Source organism: Salvelinus alpinus, chromosome 7 (genome assembly GCF_045679555.1).
Source record: "Salvelinus alpinus chromosome 7, SLU_Salpinus.1, whole genome shotgun sequence".
In the NCBI taxonomy this organism is placed as follows: domain Eukaryota; kingdom Metazoa; phylum Chordata; class Actinopteri; order Salmoniformes; family Salmonidae; genus Salvelinus; species Salvelinus alpinus.
Window position 1 is genome coordinate 37946128 of NC_092092.1, and position 21187 is coordinate 37967314.

At 44.3% G+C, this 21187-nt stretch overlaps 1 protein-coding gene, 1 long non-coding RNA gene and 1 pseudogene across 3 annotated transcripts; 1 reads left to right on the forward strand and 2 right to left on the reverse strand.

Moving 5' to 3' along the window:
* Window positions 1-2030: 2030 nt before the first annotated feature.
* LOC139580965 (uncharacterized) lies at window positions 2031-13802 on the forward strand. 2 transcript variants are annotated; one of them, XM_071410188.1, is made up of 3 exons: window positions 2031-2121; window positions 2219-2272; window positions 6175-13802. In XM_071410188.1, the coding sequence occupies exon 3, from the start codon at window positions 6271-6273 to the stop codon at window positions 13069-13071; it is 6801 nt and encodes a 2266-aa protein (XP_071266289.1). In that variant the 5' UTR covers window positions 2031-2121; window positions 2219-2272; window positions 6175-6270; the 3' UTR covers window positions 13072-13802. The 2 variants fall into 2 exon arrangements, with proteins under 2 accessions (XP_071266289.1, XP_071266290.1); XM_071410189.1 differs by lacking the exon at window positions 2031-2121 and having other exon boundaries at window positions 2128-2272.
* A 992-nt stretch (window positions 13803-14794) lies between these two features.
* On the reverse strand, window positions 14795-19502 carry LOC139580967 (uncharacterized). The gene is made up of 3 exons (XR_011676126.1): window positions 19396-19502; window positions 19235-19310; window positions 14795-15229 (listed from the first exon to the last, which is right to left on the reverse strand). It is a non-coding gene; the product is annotated as an uncharacterized lncRNA (long non-coding RNA).
* LOC139580966 (piggyBac transposable element-derived protein 4-like) lies at window positions 15429-17565 on the reverse strand (annotated as a pseudogene).
* Window positions 19503-21187: the final 1685 nt, after the last annotated feature.

Here is a 21187-nt window from a genome sequence, read left to right on the forward strand (position 1 = left end):
TTTCACCTGTTTCTCGTTTGGGGTTTTTGTTCAGGGCTATTTAAGCCGTCTATGCCCGCCTGCTTTTGTGCGGGCTTACTTTCTGTTCTGTTTGTGGATGGTTTGTTTACTTGTTGGACTGTTTTGGTGTCCTGTTTTGGGTAGGTCATATTTTGTCGCCTGTTGTTGTTGGCGTGACCTTGTTCTGACCGGAATAAATACGGCAACCCAAAACCCTCTGCTCTCTGCGCCTGACTCCGCACCCACCACTCCTAGCTACGTAACAAGAACACTGTATATGAACCAGGGAGCCATGGGCCAACTGTATGAGTGCCGACCTGATGTATCCGAGAGGAACAGGCTATCAGTCTAGCTAACCCCAGGTGTGCTAGCAGCATCAGCGGACAGGAATGAGGGTCATTCCACCAGCCCTGCACCTTGTCCACATACTGCGACCAGCCAAACAGAAATGCCTGCATTTACTGGGCTGCCATGACAATCTGTCAGTTAGTCATGTGCCTGCCTACATGGTCCCCAATGGCTGTGACTAATAGCCACCCACCCAGCCAGCCAGCCCCCCACTGCTGCCCAGCACAGGCCCATGTGTGGATGTCCATCAGATAGGCTATGGGCCCTGCCTCCCTGCATGATTCCCTGCCTGACTAACTACCACACTCCAGGGGAAAGCGGCCCGCAACTCCAATTTCCTATTATAGCGTTGGCTGGCTGCAGGGAGAAGGGCGACGGGAGGAACTGACACAAGAGACAGTTTGGATCTGGGTTGGAAGCTGGGTTGCTAGGGGGAGAGACCCTCCTGCTGACACCATGTGGCCTTATTCTGGGTGAGGTGAGTGGCTGGCTACAGATAGTAATTGGGAAATGCACTCGGATTGCACTCTACTTTTAAATCCTTCCATGAGTGCTGATGGCGAAGTAAAATAATCTCTCCAAAACAATGTAAGGACTTTACCTCTCTAAGAGGGATAGTGCATCCAGTATATTCTTTCACACCATCTAGGTTTAAAAAAACAACTAAAATGCACATTTTATTGTCTAACATTTAGATAAAAGTCTGTGTCACTCGAGCTTGCAAACAGAAATGTTGTCAAAGTCAAACATGTCTCCACTTTTTCCTTTGCATACTGCTTTTTCAAAGATACAATACTTCCCCGTCTCTATACTTCTGCAACAACCCTTTACTCTGTATCTGTCAAGTCAGCAAAGGGATTGAAGCCTCTTTTTCCAGACCCTAGAATCACACTGGACCTTGCTTGCTGCCAGTGACAGATGTTGGCCTGACATTTGACTGATTAGCTGAGATATGGAAGGTGTGACATAACGAGAGACAGGCCGTTACTGTATGAAATACAATGTGACAAAAATAGACCTGCTTAAATAGAGCACATTGGTACAGTAAGGAGCGAACTCAATGAAAGTGTATATGGAAAATAGTATGCGAAAAATGTCTCAATGACAGAAACGAAAGGCAATAATCTTCAGTGGAGTATTATAATCTAAACCTGTCTGCGGGATTTCAGCATATACAGCAGCTTCAGTGACAAAGACAGACCACACGGCTGATCCCAGACAGTAAACAAAGCATGAACAGTGTGTGTTGGAAAACCAGTACTAACCCATCATTGTAGTCAGATGCCATTTGCCTCTCATTCTACGCTTTAATGAGTGTGACACTTGTGTTGGTGATGCAATTAGCTATTTTTGATACCTTGTTTGCATGGAGAGACCATGGGAGAGACAAGTGAGTCACAGGCCAAAAGTTAGCCAGGCAAGCCACGTCCCCATGAGTTCACCAGGAGCTAGAGACTGTCTCCACGACTCAACCCCTCACATGAATAGCCACTGTTGGTCTTTGAAGGTGTTTAAAGGCAAAGTTAGCGGGCTGCTATGGGCCCATGCTCTTAGATACTAAAATTAGCCAATGAGCGTTTCCATTTCATGGGCCTGCTGCCACTCGACACCAACATGGTTACTCCAATATGTGGGGTAGCTAGCTGCTTCCTGTGTTACTGGTCAGTTTGGCCACACCGGCTTCTGCGTCTATTTCGGTACAGACACTTTTCTGTGCTCAACTTTTAGTGTCCTTTGCCCCATTGCATTTACCACATGGATCTCAGTGCTTGAGTAAGTTCAGGGACTTCTCTTTGGCTATTTCTTTATTACAACAACACTTTTTTCCTGCTTGTAAAGTTGTTGTTACACACGCCTATGTTTTTTTTAGCAGGGGGCCGTGGATTCATCTCTCTACCCCAGACATGGAATACACAATCAAAAGGTAAAGCAGCATTTGATCTTCATATGTGGTAATAACTGTCCAATGCATGGACATGTGAGGGGATATTTGGATCACACAGTTTTCACACAGTTTTTATTTTGGGGTGAAGAGCTCACAATGTGGACCTTCTACAGTAATACCTAAACATCACAAATGTCACAGGTACATAACAAACATGATGTCATCCTTTGCTGTCAATATTCAATACTTTTTATTTTTATGATATCATATGCATATACAGTACCAGTCAAAAGTTTGGACACACCTACTCATTCAAGGGTTTTTCTTTATTTTTAATATTTTCTATATTGTAGAATAATAGTGAAGACATCACAACTATGAAGTAACACATATGGAATCATGTAGTAACCAATTTTTTTTTAACAAATCAAAATATATTTTAGATTTTAGATTCTTCAAAAGAAGGCACCCTTTGCCTTGATAACAGCTTTGTACACTCTTGGCATTCTCTCAACCAGCTTCACCTGGAATGCATTTCCAGCAGTCTTGAAGGAGTTCCTACATATGCTGAGCACGTTGGCTGATTTTCCTTCACTCTGCAGTCCAACCCATCCCAAACCATCTCAATTGGGTTGAGGTTCGGTGATGGTGGAGGCTAGGTCATCTGATGCAGCACTCAATCACTCTCCTTATTGGTCAAATAGCCCTTTCACAGCCTGGAGGTGTGTTGGGTCATTGTCCTGTTGAAAAGCAAATAATAGTCCCACTAAGCGCAAATCAGATGGGATGGCGTATCGCTAAAGAATGCTGTGGTAGCCATGCTGGTTAAGTGTCCATAAGTCCATATGTGTTATTTCATAGTTGTGATGTCTTCACTATTATTCTACAATGTATAAAATAGTAAAAATAAAGAAAAACCCTGTAATGAGTAGGTGTGTCCAAACTTTTAACTGGTATTGTGTATATATATACAGTAAATACCCTACCTTTCAAAAGTTTGGGGTCACTTAGAAATGTCCTTGTTAATTAAAGAAATTCACAATTTTTGTCCATTAAAATAAGATAAAATTGATCAGAAATACAGTGTAGACATTGTTAATGTTGTAAATGACTATTGTAGCTGGAAACGGCAGATTTTTTATGGAATGGACTTGGACTTATGGACTTGTGAGACGTCTGTTTCTCAAACTAGACACTCTAATGCACTTTTCCACTTGCTCAGTTGTGCACCGGGGCCTCCCACTCCTCTTTGCTGTTCTGTGAAGGGAGTAGTACACAGCGTTGTACGAGATCTTCAGTTTCTTGGCAATTTCTCGCATGGAATATCCTTCATTTCTCAGAACAAGAATAAACTGCCGAGTTTCAGAAGAAAGGTCTTTGTTTCCGGCCATTTTGAGCCTGTAATCGAACCCACAAATGCTGATGCTCCAGATACTTAACTAGTCTAAAGAAGGCCAGTTTTATTACATCTTTAATCAGAACAACAGTTTTCAGCTGTGCTAACATAATTGCAGAAGGATTTTCTAATGATCAATTAGCCTTTTAAAATTATAAACTTGGATTAGCTAACACAACGTGCCATTGGAACACAGGAGTGATGGTTGCTGATAATGTGCCTCTGTACACCTATGCATACAAAATCTGCCGTTTCCAGCAAAAATAGTCATTTGCAACATTAACAATGTCTACACTGTATTTCTGATCAATTTGATGTTATTTTAATAGAAAAAAAACATTAGTATATATATATATATACACACACTAATGTTTTTATATATATATCAATTTAATAAACCAACTAAAGTTTTTTTAATGAAAGTCCAGACATTTTATGAGAGCTATGGGGCGGAACTTTTAAGACAGTGTTTGTTATGTTGCTGGCAGTAATGTAACATTTACTGTTTTTTACTGTACGCATAATGCATATTCCTGTACATTGACTGTATATTACTGAATATTTACCTTGGGGTGTGATAGATAGCCTCTGTGCTGTAGTTCCTTCTCTGCTATTAATAAACCAACCAGATGCTGGGAAATCACCGTCTCTCTAACTGGTTTCAAATTATAAGCACTGGAAAATAGCTTACTGCCAGCCAAATTCTTCTGAAGAGTGGATGCATTCTTTCATCTTAACTCGTGAATAGTGGTTACAATTACTTAATACAGTATATTGTTTTATATTGAGGACAAAGGACTGAAAATGCATGTGTGTGACCTTCGTTAAGTTGTAATGACCGTCCGCAGAGAGAGGCCTATAAATGGCTGGATAATTGTTATTGATCTTGGCATGATCTTTGAACTTGGACATGAATCTGAATCATGTCTCTTCTGTGCTTTTGAATCAAGTTTTACTCAGGGTGTTTTATTGAATACAACTCTAAGGCTTATTCTATACATTCAGTACCCTCACTCTGTTTGTGTGTATATTTATCTCAATCAGTGTAGCTAGTTTTAAGGAGTGTCCCAGTTTTTTGGGGTATTTTTGTTTTTTAATTATATTATATATTTTTTTTATCCCTTTTCTCCCCAATTTCGTGGTATCCAATTGGTAGTTACAGTCTTGTCCCATCACTGCAACTCCCGTACGGACTCGGGAGAGGCGAAGGTCGAGAGCCGTGAGTCCTCCGAAACACGACCCAGCCAAGCCGCACTGATTCTTGATTCCCGCTTAAACTGGAAGCCAGCCGCAGCAATGTGTCAGAGGAAACACCGTACACCTGGCGACCGTGTCAGCGTGCATGCGCCCGGCCCGCCACCAGAGTTGTTATAGCGCTATGGGAAAAGGACATCCCGGCCGGCCAAACCCTCCCCTAACCCGGATGACGCTGGGCCAATTGTGCGCCACCCCATGGGTCTCCCGGTCGCGGCCGACTTCGACAGAGCCTGGACTCGGACCAGGATCTCTAGTGCCACCAGGATCTTTTTAGACCAGTGCGCCACTCAGGAGGCCCCCCCAGTTTTGTATTAACAGTGAAGTTGACCAATATGTGCCAATTGTTAAGCTCCCAGGTCAGAATATCGAAATGGGTTAATGAGCTATTCTAGGCACTCACCCAGATAGCTAAACTAAGCTAAGCAGCTGCTGCAAAGTGTACTGTGAATGATGCCGTGATTTAAGGGCATTCTCAGTGTACCGATGTAAACTTAGTCTCCATTTAAAATGTTTAAAGACCATTGTGGTGTGTGATTTCCTTATATATGCTTGACTATCAATCACAATATGAAAATATATAATAAGTAAAGTACTGTATGTCCATTGTAAAGGTCACCCCATGTAACGTACTAATGCGCAAGCAACATGCTACCCACATGGTTGTACACAAACCAATGCTGATTTATAGGAATGGTGCAAACAATAACAGTGACTATAATGTGATGGCCTTCTCTGATAATAACACGTAAATATATATATATATATATATATATAAAAGACTAGCATGTAGATACAGGGCAGTACAGGGCAGAATGGGCATTAGCGCCTATAAAATCTCAGTATTTATTCTCATGCTGTTCATAGCCATTGTCATGCTTGGTGTTTAGTAAAGGGCCTAAAAGCATATTCCTTTTCTTAAAATAGCCTGCGGTATGGTACGTGTTTGGGGTGTACATAGCTACGAGATAGTTGAGTTCACACATGTCATATACACAAAGGTCAGAGCGAAATATATGGTATGCCAAACAATTTAAAGTGCTATCAAAATGAACACAGTCTTTCTCATACCATTAGGAGGAATTGCATAAAATAAATACCACAATGTCTAGCTGGTAATGTATTAAAATGGTTAGGCTGATGAAATATAAACTCATGCTTCTCAAAAAAATGCCCAGAACTTTCCTTCGGCAAATACTGTACATGCTTCTCTATACAATCTGGATACAGCAATGACGTTATGAAGTTCCAGTGTTTCCTCTTTGATTGTGACACTGTATCTCTTTCCCAGGAAGATGGTGAGCTGACCAAACTGGGGGACCATACAGACTCAAACATCTTCAACCTTCTGCAGAGGTGTGATCGGTGTCAACTATCAGCCTTCACCATGACCTGCGTGGAGAAGCGTCAATGCGTGAGCCACCGGAGCACCATGCTCCACCACCGCTTCCCCAACGGCTTCACTGAGATCTTCATGGACGAGACGGATCGAGAGGTCAGCACTCTCACCGACCGCGCCTTCCGGAGCCTGTGCATCGGAGACGAGGCCGCCTACAACGATGAGTTCTCATACGGATACCCTTTCAGCTGTCACAAGCCCCTAGTGGAGGAGCCCCTGAAAAGGACTAAAGACACTGGTAAAAAGCACCAAATCAATGGTGCCATTGCCACTCAACCCTGGAAGCAGCAGAAGAGCATGTCCAGTTTGACTCTCCTCAAGACATTTAGTGCTACAGAGGAGAAATGTGAGGACATGCTGATTAAAAACGGTGATTTTAAGGACACTAATGGAGACTCTTGGGATAAGTCGGCCCTCCTCAGCATCGAAAGGGAACTATCGGAATTCTCCTCAGATTATAACAACCTCATAGCCAAGAAATCAGGCAAGGATGCAAAGTTCTCTAAGACAAAAAACTGCAAATCCAACTTCAAGCTGCGGAAACTGAACATCAAAAACTGTTTCCTCCACAGCGAGTTCAGCCCATTCCAATCGTGGAGGGATTTTAACCGCTTTCCGTTCGGCCAGGAAGACACCACCTCCATTCCCCATGTGGTGGACAACCTCCCTAAGTGGTATGACTCCCCTTTATACAAAGAGCTGACTGAGGCACATAGAATAGAGACTTTGCGTGCAGAGGAGATGGAGCAGCAGTGCCAGAAACCAGTTGAACCCCCTCCTCCTCCTCGTCCTCCACCAAAGGTTCTGCCTAAACCCTCTGCCCCTGAGAAGAGGTGTGCATCAGACACCTCTTCTCAGGGTGAAACCAGCACCCCCTGGAGAAGAAACAGAGTGAGAGTCAAGAGTGCTGTGCCTGTCAACCAACCAGGACTACTTTGCACTCCCACTGAAACCCCCAAACTGGTGGAGAAGAGTCCTCTGCCTTATAAAAAGGAAGTAAAGTCGATAAAGGTGAAAAAAGTGGAGGAGCCGTGCTCTTTGACCTCTACTCCATTCAGCATTTCTCAGCTGATGACACCCATAATACCATCCAGACAGGCCACAGACACCTCAGAGGTCCTGTCAGCAGTGCTCTCTCCCTCTCTCCTTGATCTCACCCGCCTAGACTTAGAGCATGTGTCGCCAGTCAAATCGAGGTCGACCCCAGAGGTCATCAAACGAGATAGCTACAAATCCATCGCGTCCAGTTTGTTGTTCAACCTCAAGGATAACAGGAAGAGGGTCAAGAGCAGGTACAGCCCGCCAAAGTTCAAAACCGAACAGGTGGATCGACGTACTCTGTCTCCAAAGCTGCTGGAACAGAGACTACTCAAATATGCACAAGCTCCTTCTGACGTTACAGCGTCTGGCTTCAGTACACCTGCCATTCTAGCCTCTGGCTTCAGTACACCTGCCATTCTAGCCTCTGGCTTCACTACACCTGCCATTCTATTAGATGGACAACCTATCTGTAGCCCTGATGTTTCGGAATCTAGCAATGCTCGTCTTAGGAAATATCTAGATTCTGATATATCAGACGATTACTTGATGTCCAACTTATTGCAAACCAAAAGAGAGGCTGCGGGTAGCAGGAGCCCCGGGTCTCCCTTTTCACACCCAAAGGTGAACAAGAGCCCTCTGACTAAGAAACAAATGTACCCAACTCTGAACTTGTACAATAGTCTTGTAGAGCCAGAGATTAAACACTTCTCACCGTCTATGAATAAGGATATCACACCAAACAAAGGGCTTTCTCCGAATATGTCAGACAACACAAAAGACCATCCTACTACACAAAAGGAAGGGATTTCTCAGAATATATCAGAAAAGCCAGTAAAAGAGATGTCGGAGCTAAAGGAGAAAGGCGTTGGTGACCAGCCTGTACATACAAGGACGAATAGGGAAGCATTACCTACAGCACAAAACAAAGTGTTATCTCCAAATATAACAGACAATGCGAAACAGCCAACAAAAGACACAGTGGAATTTAAGGAAAAACATATTGATGAACAGACTGCAAATACAAGAGAAGCATTCACAGCTACTAGGGACACATTAATAACAGCTCAACATAAAATGCTGTCCTCAAATAGAACATACAACACCAATAGGTCAACAAAGGACACGATAGAGTTAAATGTCAAAGACAGTGTTGAAGAGGTTATGAGAGCCGGTATGGAAGCAATATTTACCACCCGAAACAAACTACTCTCTCCCAATAGAACAGAAGCTGTTGAAGCATTAACCAATAAGAACAACATTGTCAAAACAGAGGACCCTCAAGTGAAAGATGAAAAGGGAATTGTAGTAGAGGATAGACATTTGTTTTATTCATTTTCAGTGCCAAGGCCAAGCTACAGACAGATAGAGCCACAGACAACAGGTGCCATTTATCCAATGGAAAACATCATCACCGATGGATTAATAGAAAGTGCAGAAAAAGAGAAAGAGTGTATTGTGGCAGAAAAAGAGAAGGAGCCTGTTAAAAAGCAAGGCAGGTTTAAGCATATATTTTCAGCGAGACAGAACAACTACATTAAAAGCCAAAGATATGCAATGATGGAGAATGGTGAGGAAGAGCAGGAGGTGGAAGATGTAGAACCTAAAATGGAGGTGAATAATAAGAAAGACATGGATAAGGAAGTACAGGATACAGAGAAGGCAGTGCACAAAGAAATGAAAGATAGTGAAAATATAATAAGTGACTTACATGCCCTTAAAGAGCTGGAGAAGGCCAGATTGGGTGGACGCCATATCAAGGACGGTGAGAATTTGAAGCCCAAACCAATGATAGACGGGGAGGCAAAAGCGAAAAACGATTTAATTTCAAGGGAGCTTAGGAACATTAAAAGGGGTATTCTTTCCATGCGAGGAAACACGTTCGCTAAAAAAGAGTTATTTGCGAATAAAGAGAAGGAGCAAGCTAAGCATGATGTATTCTCAAAGCTAGACAACAACGTTGTAGATAACACATCTTTGATCAATGACAATTACGGCAAGGCTAAAATGGCACTTGAGGAAATCATATCGGAGAGAGCAAAGAAACGTAAAAATAAAGTATTTAACAATAAAGAACTTGAAAACAATAGAGTCCCTGATGAGAACCCTGATGATAGTTATAATGTTAGAGTCCAAAAGAGTAGACCAGCTAGACAGGATTATACCAGGAAAGCAACAGAGAGGAAACAAAATGAGGCGAGAGAGAGGCTAGGGGATCTGAAGGATCATCATCAGATACAAGAAATTCTTTCCCAGACTGAGACAAAACTTGGTGAAAATCACCGATTAGGTGCCACAATCTATACTGAACCAAATAAACTGGCAACAAGATATATCAGGGAGGAGCAAGTGCAAGAAAACATAATCAATAATGTCAGTGACTCAGCAGAGGAGAGTGATAGAACCGTAGCTAAACAGTTATCTGTTGAAACAAGAGATGACACCTCTAAAAATGACGAGGCAGTCACAGAGGAGAGTCAACCAGACGCGCCAGTTATCAAACCAAAGGTACCGCCGAGGAGCAAGAAGGGGAACACTAAAAAAGAGGACAGCTCAGAGAAGGTGAAAGAATGTGCAAATGTAATGGATATAATTGAGGAGGATATAAAGAACAAACACTTTTCAATTAGGGATAGTAAAAATGATAACATTCTACTAGAAGAGAACACACACGCAAGGGGCAAGATCTCAAATACAGAGGCCCTTGATGCAAAGATAAAAGCTGATAAACAAACAGATGCACTTGAAACAGAGAAGACAGCTGAGCAAGAGAAGCGTTTTATACAAAATAAACACCACGTTGGTCTGCCAGGAGAGTACTGCAAATATCCACATGAGGCAAATACCTGTTTTTCCCCCAGTGAAGAGAAGGAAAAAGAAATGAAGGCTCTATTAAATGCAAGGAAAACTAACACACTTCCTCTGAAGAAACTCAAAGCAGAAAAAATACAACACAATATTGAACAGGAACAACTGTGTGTGAGAAGGAAGGCCCCTTTAAAACCAGACAAGGATCATTCAAAACCTTCAAACCAAGTAAACACCAGTACTGAGGATGAATCAATAATGAAAAAAGATAGCATGAAAAAGATTCAAGCAACTGAAGAGTCTGACAAATCAGTTAGGATTTGTGAAGATATTGTACATGTTGATGAAGTACTTGACCAAGATATTAGAGAAACATTAGTGTCCCCGTTGTCAAATGGCAGTAGTATAAATCCAAGTCAACAGAATCAAACCAGTATGTCCTCGAAGTCATCATATTTCTTTGTTGAAAATACATTGCAAAGAAACCTTGAAACAGACTCAAACATCTATCATTCTTTGGAGAATTTGATTGCAAAAGTAGAGGAGGTTGAGGAAGGAGTAGAGGATGGTCCAGAACGTGTGAGAGGAGATTTGGAGAGAAGGACAGAAGTGGAGTATTACTCTGTAAGTGATCATAAAAATAAGGACGTTGAAGACAAGCCAGTAGTTCGTCCCAGGCGAGACAGAGAAACATCCCTGAAGGAGGAAAAAGAGCCGAGAGCCAGAGAGATGGACAAAAGAGGATGGTTCCAGAGCCCCATGGACAACACAAATAATCAAACACCAACATCTCAGTCCAACGTCTCTTCGCCCGTTCTGGGGAAACCGGCTCTATTCAAAGTGAAAGACAACATATTAAATGATCATGTCTCGCCTGTAACCAAAACAGTGAAACCGGTTCTGGACAAGACAAACCATGACCCATTGCAGCGTGCGCCGTGGTCACCCAGGGAGAGCTTGAGTGGCTCTGAGAGAAGCGAGGAAGAGCATCTCGATCATCCAAAAACATCCATTGAAATGCAGTCACCCGATAATGCCGTCACCACACCAGACAAACACTTCAAACCCGAAGATACGGCATCTCCCCACTCTTCACACTCACTGCTGTCTCCCTCAAAACTAACCCCCGAGCACAATCGGAAAGGCCAACGTGCGCCGTGGTCACCCAGGGAGAGCTTAAGTGGCTCTGAGAGGGGCGAGGAAGACCATCTTGAAATCCCCGAACTCCATGCTGCTAGCATTACAACAGACAAACACCTCAAACCAAGAGAGACGGCATCTCACCACTCACCACTCACCCCACTGTCTCCCTCAAAACTGACCCCCGAAAACAGCCAAAGAGGCCAGCAATATGGGTCTTTCCTCACAGTCACACAGGAATACAACAAACATTCAGGGCTAAGCCCATCATCCGAAGAAGGGGCAAGCACAATGGATACAGCTGATGACATCCCAGAAGTTTACAAGGTGCCCAGCGAGAGGTCGGGTTCTGTCTGCAGCGGCAACAACACCCAAGGCCCCGGCAGACCGCCCGTGGTTCCTCCCAAGTCCGAGAAGGCCCTCTTCAAAGCCATGAAGCTGACCACCAGGAGGATCCAAAAGGAAGAGAAGGAAAGTCAACCTCAAAAGAGCCGCAGTAATAGTAAGAGCTGTAGTAGTAGAAGTGACAGAAACAAGAGGGATAAATCATTGGAGCAGAAAAGTAGTAGTAGTGATAGTAGTGAGAAACATCGTACTAGAGAGAAGCAACATCAGGAAAGGACAGAACACAGAGGCCGTAGCAGTGAGAAGCACAGCCTTGGTGAATCAGAGCACCGAGGCCGTTGTAGTGAAAAGCACCGGCACAATGAATCAGAGAGCCAGGCCCGTAACAGTGAGAAGCACCACAATGGTGTACCCGAACATCAGAGCCATAGCAGTGAGAAGTCCAGGCAAGAAAGAACAGAGCCCAGCAGTCGTAGCAGTGAGAAACACAGGCATGGGGAATCGACGCGTCAAGAATGCAGCAGTGACAATCAGAGGCATGGAGAATCCGAGCGTCAAAGCCGTAACAGTGACAAACAATGTCGTGGCGAATCAGAGCGCCATAGGAGTGAGAAACACAGCTGCGAGAAGCCAGAACAGAGAATCCGTAGCAGTGACAGAGCTGTCAGTGAGCATAAAAGTCAGAACGGTGAGAGATCCATGACTGGGAGACAACAGCGCCATAGAGCTCAGAGCATGGACAGACACATTGGCAATAAAGCAGAAGAGAGAATTCGTAGCAGTGAGACATCTCCTAGGGAAAGACCGGAGCCGAGGAGTCAGCGTATTGAGAAGTCTATTAGGGAGGAGCTGTCTCAGAGGGGCCGAGCCCGCGAGAGATCCAACAGAGAGAAACTAGAACACAGAAACCACAGTGTTGACTCCTATGCCAGTGACGTTATAGACTTGACATCACCTCACCCTAATCTATCCCGCCAGTCAAGTTACACCAGCCAGTTCTCCCGTCAGTCCAGCATCGAGCACTGTTATGCCTCCTTCCCAATGACCCAACGGAAGTTGTTGCAGGACCCAGACTCTGGGCAGTACTTCGTAGTCGACATGCCCGTCCAGGTCAAGACGAAGACCTTCTTTGATCCAGAAACTGGGAATTACGTGCAGCTACCTGTTCAACCTTCAGAAGGCCCCGTGCCTCAGGCCTCCACCATGGAGGTGATGAACGCACCAATGGTGCTCTACCACGGTTCCTTTGTCCCAGTACCTGTCTCATCCATCCCATCACAGAAATCCACTGTTCACCCCTCACAGCTGGACCAGGAAGACTTTGAACAGATGCGGGAAAGGCAGCGGTATAAACACAACAACGAAGGCCATCCTTACCTAGAGCCGGTGTATGGCTCACAAGACCACATGCTAGGGGAGTTCTTAGGCACTGAGGACATTTATGACTGTATGAACTGATAGGGCTTTTATCAACTTCGTGAGAAAAGTTTAACAGTGTTGAAGTGGAGTGTTAATTTGCATTTGTGGTTAATCCGAGCTAATGTAGAGTTAATATTATAAACGCCATTTGGGAGTGTCTGACTAAATGTTTTTGATGGAAAATGACAGCATAAAGAAAAAGACATGGAAGTTCTATGTACATATGTATTTTCACATGTAGACAGGAAGTTTGGTTGTAAATCTTGAGAGGATTTTTATGAATATAATTGAAGTGGTGTTCCACCTCTTTTCATGAATTGTTGTAATGTTTTATTGATATGGCAAGTTTGGCTTTTTGAGACTTTTTTTCCACAAAGCTGTTTGCCCTCACAAATAACACAATTTTGACAGATTTTTATTTTTATTTAAACAAAAATGACACATTATGTTTTGATCTACGTTTCAGTAGTCAATACCAATATCGATTTTGTTATTTTCATTCTAATATACAGCATGCACTGTGTTTTGCATGCACGCGTTTAAATATTTCTTGCAACTGAATATTGAAATTCGCATATTCTGTTTCATGCTAATATCATAAAATGTATGGTATTTACATTTATTGTAAGTGGCAATAATTGATAATTGTAAAATGATTGGAAATACTTGGAGATACTTGGAAATATGTTTGGCAGTATTTTGAATCTAATGACTAGATAAAGCAGGGCTGCATTTTGTTTTTGTAAATCATTCCAATAAAAAAAACTTCTGAAGAACTAGGGTTATCCTTTGTTGTAATTTCATAATCTTGATGTTGTAAAAATATATATTTTTTACATTTCAAAAAGTGATTTTTATCAATTTTAAAATGGCTTACCTTTTCATAGGTACCAAGACTTGATGATCAGGCCTACACTGCACTTACTACACCGCATTGTAATGCTTTTCCATTTTGTTTTGTTCATCTCAATTTATGGTGAGAGATCTTTTACTGTGAAAGATTGGCTTTTTATATGTGAAATTTAGCCCTCTGGCGTCATCTAGTGTGTATTGTTCATTACATTGAAGAGGGAAATCACAAACCTAGTGTATGATATAGCAAACAAACAAGATGAAACCACATTTGTAGGCCTACACGATTTAGTTACTAGGACATCAGACTTTCATATAGTTACATATCCATCCCATCACAGTGTTTCTTAATCCTGGTTCACATTTTTTGTTTTTGGCGAGCACTACACAGCTGATTCAAATGATTAACTCATTATCAAGTTGTTGTGATTTGAATCAGGGGTGTACAAAAATATAGGATTTTAATTTGAGCCAGTTTGCAACAGCAGGAAAATAATCCTACAGCAACTGGAAATGTGAATTATTATGTGGATTATAATGGACCTTTTTGCAGGGGTTCAAACATTTGTCAACCCCTAAAATCTGTAAGTTTTAAATGTCCTACATTACAGGAAAGTTATTCTGCAACAGGGTGATCAAATTAAGATCCTACATCAGTAGTGCTAAGGCAAAACCAAAAATGTGAGCCCATTGGGCCCCCCCCATTATGACAACCATGACACAAAAATATGTTGATAATGCATGTGCTTGTAAGGAAGGCCAGCATTCGTAATATAGCAATACCCTCAGGGCATTTATAAACCACCCTGACGCTTAATTTCTGCACCTTGGTCGGTGACACGGTGACTTCCATTAGGCCTACTGCCATTGCCCGGCCTCAGAGCCTTATCAAATATCAATATAAACATGCTCAATTGCAACAACCAACTTTTATTTCTTACAAAAACATCCATTTATACATGAATCACTGGACATACTGTTAATATTTTCAATTCAATCAAGATTTCTGAAAGCTGTTCAAAATGAAACCATATCGTCATACTGTTTCAGAACCACGTTATCCTCGTCGTTGGAGAGCGTTGGAGCGTGCATGTCGGACTGCACAGTCGCATGATTCGTGGCACGGAAACTCTTTCAGAGTGGGAACGGACAGGAGCCCTTGCAGTGGTAAGCATTGTAACCCCGTGGAGATTTGATCCAGCCGATCTCCTCAAAGTCCACAAAGAGGGGCATGACATGGGGTGGCTGCGGGGATAACTTGGTGCTGCACGTTTCCTCCTGCTCCTGCTGTCTTGAGGCGTTACCTTCGCAGGATTGTCAGGTGTTGTGGCGTGGCTGAAATGTCCTACAAAAATGTAAATGAGAAATAAATATATCAGTATTTTAATCATCTTTGACCATTACAACAGGAAACCTCCACATTTCTCAGAATATGATTTGATAATTGACAGCCTAGCAACGTTCTTTGATAAACGAAGTCCAATTCATAGCAAAGAATCAGAGAAACATTTATTTTCAAAATGTAATTATCCCTGTTTGTTCAGACCTGCAATTAGTCATAGGCCCATTATTAAGTTTAAACATCCCGCACACCAGATTATAAAACATGTAGTGAACGAAAATGAAAGACAGCAACGTCCTCGTATTGTGTTTAGACCCCGCGTCCTCCGGGTCACCCTGTCCCGTCTTGGCTAAATGCCCAAATGGGCGCAAGTGTGACAGTATGCGTGTGAACAGCCTTTGCAGATGTATTTCTTACAACTGCAGCACACCGTATGTGTCCTGTTGTCCTTCTTCGGTGGGCAGAGCTGACACCTCTTCCTCTTACTTGCCCCGGTGGCCGGGGCAGCGTGCGGAGCAGCGGCGGGCTCCTCATGCTGTTGACGAGCCGTAGCACTCTGTAGGACTTTGACAAGTGGTGACACCGCTTCGGTGCGGGGGTGATGTTGCCTTCTTTGGATCAGCGGCTTCACAAGTGCCTTTCCCAGCTGCTCCAGGAACACCCTCCTCTTGTTCCGCTTCCGAGGCATCCAGTCAGGCTTGATCTCTCGCCATATGACAAAGGCGTTGTAGGAGGACACGTCGAGGATGTTGTGGAAGATGACCAGGGGCCAGCCAGTCATCCATCTGCAGCTGTACGTGCCGACCACCTTGTCTAGGTTGTCCACGCCGCCCTTGTTGCAGTTGTAGTCTAGGATGACGACCGGCTTCCTGTCGCGGCGATCGCTGACTTGGGCCTCTATGTGCAGCGTGCTCAGAAGTAGCACGTTCTTATTTTTCTTTGCCAGGTAGGACACTAGAGTTGCGGTGGGCGTGAAGGCAAACCTGGAGGACAGGACCTGTCTGACTCGAGCAGCGCCGGCGGGAGGGAGGCCTTGTTCTTTCTCACCGTGCCCACCATGGTGAGGTTCCTCTCAAGGAGCCGCTGTCCCAGTTCGTAGGAGGTGAAGAAATTTTCACACATGACATTGCGACCACTCAGTCCCGTTGTCAGATCGAGGACGACGCACATCCCCTGGTTCTTCTCGGGGCCTCCGCTGGCCGCCTTGCCGGTGTACACTTGCATCTTCCAAGCGTAGCTGGACTTGGCGTCGCAGGCCACCCATGACTTGATGCCGTATTTCGCCGGCTTGCTGGGAATGTACTGACGGAAAGGACAGCGGCCTTTGGCAAGGGGAGAAGAGATTAGCCTCATTACTGGCTCATTGGGGCCAACGGCTTTTATGTTAAACACACACATCTACTACTGCTACTGCTACCTCTCTATACACACACACACACACTACCTCTGAACGGGACCAGTTGCTCGTCCACTGTCACGTCAGGCCCCGGGTTGTAGAGGGCCGGCAGCCGCGCCTCCCAATGGTCCCAGACCTCTCGTATGGCTGCGAGTTTGTTCGTGGCGAGCCTCACGGGTCTCGACTGGCGATCGTCGTATCGCAGCAGCCTCGAGTACTTGTGAAAGACCTTGAGCGGCAAGGTGGCTCGGAACATGGTCCTGCCGCTCTCCGCGTCCCACAGGCTGGCCGCGGGCTCACCTCGGGAGCTGTAGACGCCCGCTAGGATCAGCAGCCCGACGTAGGTGCGCAGGTCGGTGGCGTCCATGGCTCGCCAGCCGCCGCCGTATTTTCTCGCCCCGTGCAGATTTGTCATTTCCAGAATTATCCTTTCTATCGCCGGTGTGACGAACAGGTGGAAGGTGGACGCGATGTCGCGGGCGTGAGTCATGGCATAGGCTGTGGGGCCCGGAGTCTCGTCCGGCCCAGCGTGGCAGATCACACGGGCCCTGTGGCGGTCATAGGCCACGGGGGATCATTTGATTTTTCCGTTTTTCGACAGCAACGTCTCCCTTTGGGCTCGAGCCGAGGCGATCTCTTCCTCGTGTTCGTCCTCTTGTTCGTCCTCGGGGGCTGCCTCCGGGTCTTCCTCCGAAGAGCACGAAGACGCCTGGTCGGCCTCGCGCTCGGGGTTGTATTCCTCCCCGTCTTCATCTTCCGAAACCTCTTCCTCCTCCTCCTCCTTGGAATCAGAGTAGTCTTCTAGGTCGACGCTGGAAAAGATCTGTTCTAGAACCTGCGCAGCGGTGAAATGCACGGCCATGGCGGCTTGGGTCCACTGATCGGGTCCACTGAGCAGCGGGGAAGAGCACACGGCATGGGGGTACCGATGACTTTGTGTGCCGCTGACAATATTATTATCCTCTCTACGGCCAGCTTACACGGGAGACGACGTGAATCGACGAGACGCATGTTCGCCACTGTTGCGCCCCATTGCGCCCCTGGGCGTGTGTAGCCGTGTGTGCAGTTCACCCACTCTTGCACACACAGCGGGGCATGTCTGGGCGTGTGTAGCCGTGTGTGCAGTTCACCCGTGCACCACTGGGCTGTCCTCTTGCACACACAGCGGGGCATGTCTGGACGTGTGTAGCCCTGGCTGGGTCACTCTGACCCCAAGCACAGCCGGGGAGCCCCCACTTCACACAGTACACAAAATAGCATACACCTCCCTAGTGGCTGGCTGGGCCACTCTGACCCCGAGCACAGCGGGGGATCCCCCACCTCCCACAGTACACAAAATAGCATACACCTCCCTAGTGGCTGGCTGGGTCACTCTGACCCCGAGCACAGAGGGGGAGCCGCACACAACCTCGCCACTCACAGACTCTCTACACACACAGTACACACACAATAACATACACCTCGCTAGTGTCTGGCTGGGTCACGCTGACCTCCAGCACAGAGCACAGAAGGGGAGCCCTCCAAACACAGGGCATGAGTCACTCTGACCCCGAGGACCATGGGAGGGTTAAGACCTTAACAAATAATTTTAAAAAATCTCTAAAAAATTGTGGTCAAAATTATTGACACCCCTGTTTTCAATACTCTATAGCAACAAAAAAAAAGTTTTATTGTCACATACACCAGATAGATGCAGTGAAATGTGTTGTTTTCCAAGGTCAGCCACAGTAGTACAAAGTATGGTTAAGTGCCTTGCTCAAGGGCACATCGACAGATTTTTCACCTTCAAACTAGGCACCATTCAGTTACTTACCCAACGCTTTAATGGCTAGGCTACCTGCCACCCACTCTTCACCAAGTACCAGGACATTTTAGCCAAAAACCTGGTTGCCTCTGCCAGGAGGCTTTGGCCGCAAGTGGATCTTCCAGCTAGACAATAACCCCAAGCACTAATCAAATTACACAAATACATGGTTAACTGACCACAAAATAAACATGTTGCAATGGCCATCTCTGTCTCCGGACTTGAACCCCATTGAAAACCGGTGGTTTGAATTGAAAAGGGCAGTCCATACCCGCAGACTAAGGATATCAAGGATCTGGAAATGATCTGTATGGAGGAATTTCCCTCCCAATGTGTTCTCCAATCTCATAAAACGTTTTAGAAATAAGATCAGGGTTGTTATCCTCAAAGGGAGGATGCTTGAGTATTGAAAACAGGGGTGTCAATACTTTGACCACTTTTATATTTTGTATTATTTGTTAAACAACTGTTTTTTCTTTGAGTAATTGTATTAGTATATCAGAATATAATTTCCCCGTTTTTGGGGGGCAGGCATACAATATAGCTCAGTATTTGTATTATGTATTTTATACAGTACATTTTGCTCATCTTTATCAAGGGTGTCAATAATTACATACCCCACAGTTATTCTGTGTCTGAATATATACAAAAACTGAAATTCTGACCAGCTAGTTGACCTTGATTTAGTGATCGATTAGTGGTCGAGCATCTTCCATCGTCTGAGAATATAACTACTGTAGGTAGGCATTGTCCTCGGGTGATTCTCCCTGTCTCTCAGAAGACGGCAGGAACGACTCAATCCACTTACCCGATGGCAGCGTAATAACAACCTGAATACCATTATTCTCCTCGCTGTTGCGAATCCTGCAAATCCACTTGGACACCTGTCATTGGGAAAACAAATGATGTTGATTAAAATATTGAAAAAGTCATGTTTAAATATGATTTGCTGAGATAGTCCAGCATGACCTGGGGTGCCTTTTTATGAGGCACTGTAGAACTCCGAGGCAAATCCTTCGGATTTAACAATTCGTCCATCTTCTTAGCCGACTTTATTATATCCAAACGGTTGTCTTTCGCAACAGTTTCGCTGGATTCTTCGTCTAATAATATAGTAAACATGGCCACGGTTCTACGCTGTAATATGAGGACGAGACAGACGCATAAAGCTTGTAATATCATTCAAGCGATAGCCTACTGAGCCCGAATGGTTATGGGTCAGTGATTAAGCTATCACCGCTGTTGGTAGGCACTGTCCTGAGTGTGATGGACGATTGGACCATTGGACCTCTATGAATTAATGTATAACGGATTTAAATACTGAAGCAGCACCCCCTCAAACAAACAATGAATAATTTGACCAACAGATTGCAGGTTGGCCCAAATAAGAGGGTAATTCGAACTATTCGTCTGACCCAACCGCTTTCCCTTTTCACAAAAGATACATTATTAAATTGTTATGAAATCGAAAACTAAAATTGATAGACACGACGTGATAAGTAAATTCCTAGGCCTATTGATCTCTCAAATTATACCTTAATTTTAAGATATCCTATGGTTTAAATTATTCACGTTATGAGTAGCAAAAAGACCGATGACGTCCTCGCATCATGAACTAGAAAACAAACTTTTTTCCTCAGTATGTCCTCGCTGATTTCTGTGGTGTGTTTTCAGTTATCTGTATGAGGCCAGTTGGCCCTCAAATGAACGAGAGTACACAAACCTATGACGCAAATGAAAACGGAGGTTTACTTGTTCTTACGCGGACTCTCCGTTGGGCATTGTTTGTTGATTGACTCACGGGATGAAATACTAATGAACGGAGGTGTCACCAAATCCAATGATCTGTGTATTCGCATTTTAAATGACTCGTGGATTGTCTTCAATCAAGGGTGAGAAGAAAACAAATTCTTAAAATCATCTCACTGATCAATGGGGCTTCCACTTATAATGTATTTAATCAATTCAAAATCATCTGCTACAAAATGATGATCCCCTCATTTGGAGGCAATTATTATCAGTCACGAGCCTTGTTATTACGCACATGGTAATATGTTATTATGCACGAGGCCGTCCATGGGCAGATGACGTCTATGCGAATTTATTGAATTGGATGTATCCCTCATTTCACCGTGTGCATATTTTCCATTATGCATATCGATCATAATACCGAAAAGCATATTTGCCAGACACCCACAACACGGGCAGAAAAAACGTTTAAACAGCAGTGAAAGTGGACGGTTGCACAGGCGACCCTGCATGTGTATAATCGACAGCGCACGGTGCATGGAACCCTCTGTGGCCAATAAATTGACCATGTCAATCAAAACTCTTCAAGCCAACTTGAAGAGAAGCCATATGACGTGGATGGCATCTCATAGCACGTTATTTTACATTGTATCGTATAAAAGCGACCTTATCTCTGCCTTGGTTCTTGGTTGAATGCAGTAGTCTCATGTATGCAGTAGATGGCGCCATTGGCCAAAGCATAAATTGGTACTTGTTACCCACTTTGCATGAGCCTCTGATGTAATCATATTAGGGGATCCTTGTCACGGAGTGGGCAATAACTTTGTAAAAATATTGCACATTTCCCTCATTAACCGATCTGTCAATTCATGATCATTCATGTTAATAACATAACTCTTTATTATTGGAAATTAGCATATTTTAGCACATTTGGATAGCCTGCTTCTAGGAGAGATGAGATTGAAAATGAACAACAGTTACAGACCTGCCTATGGCAAGGTCCAAGGTGAGG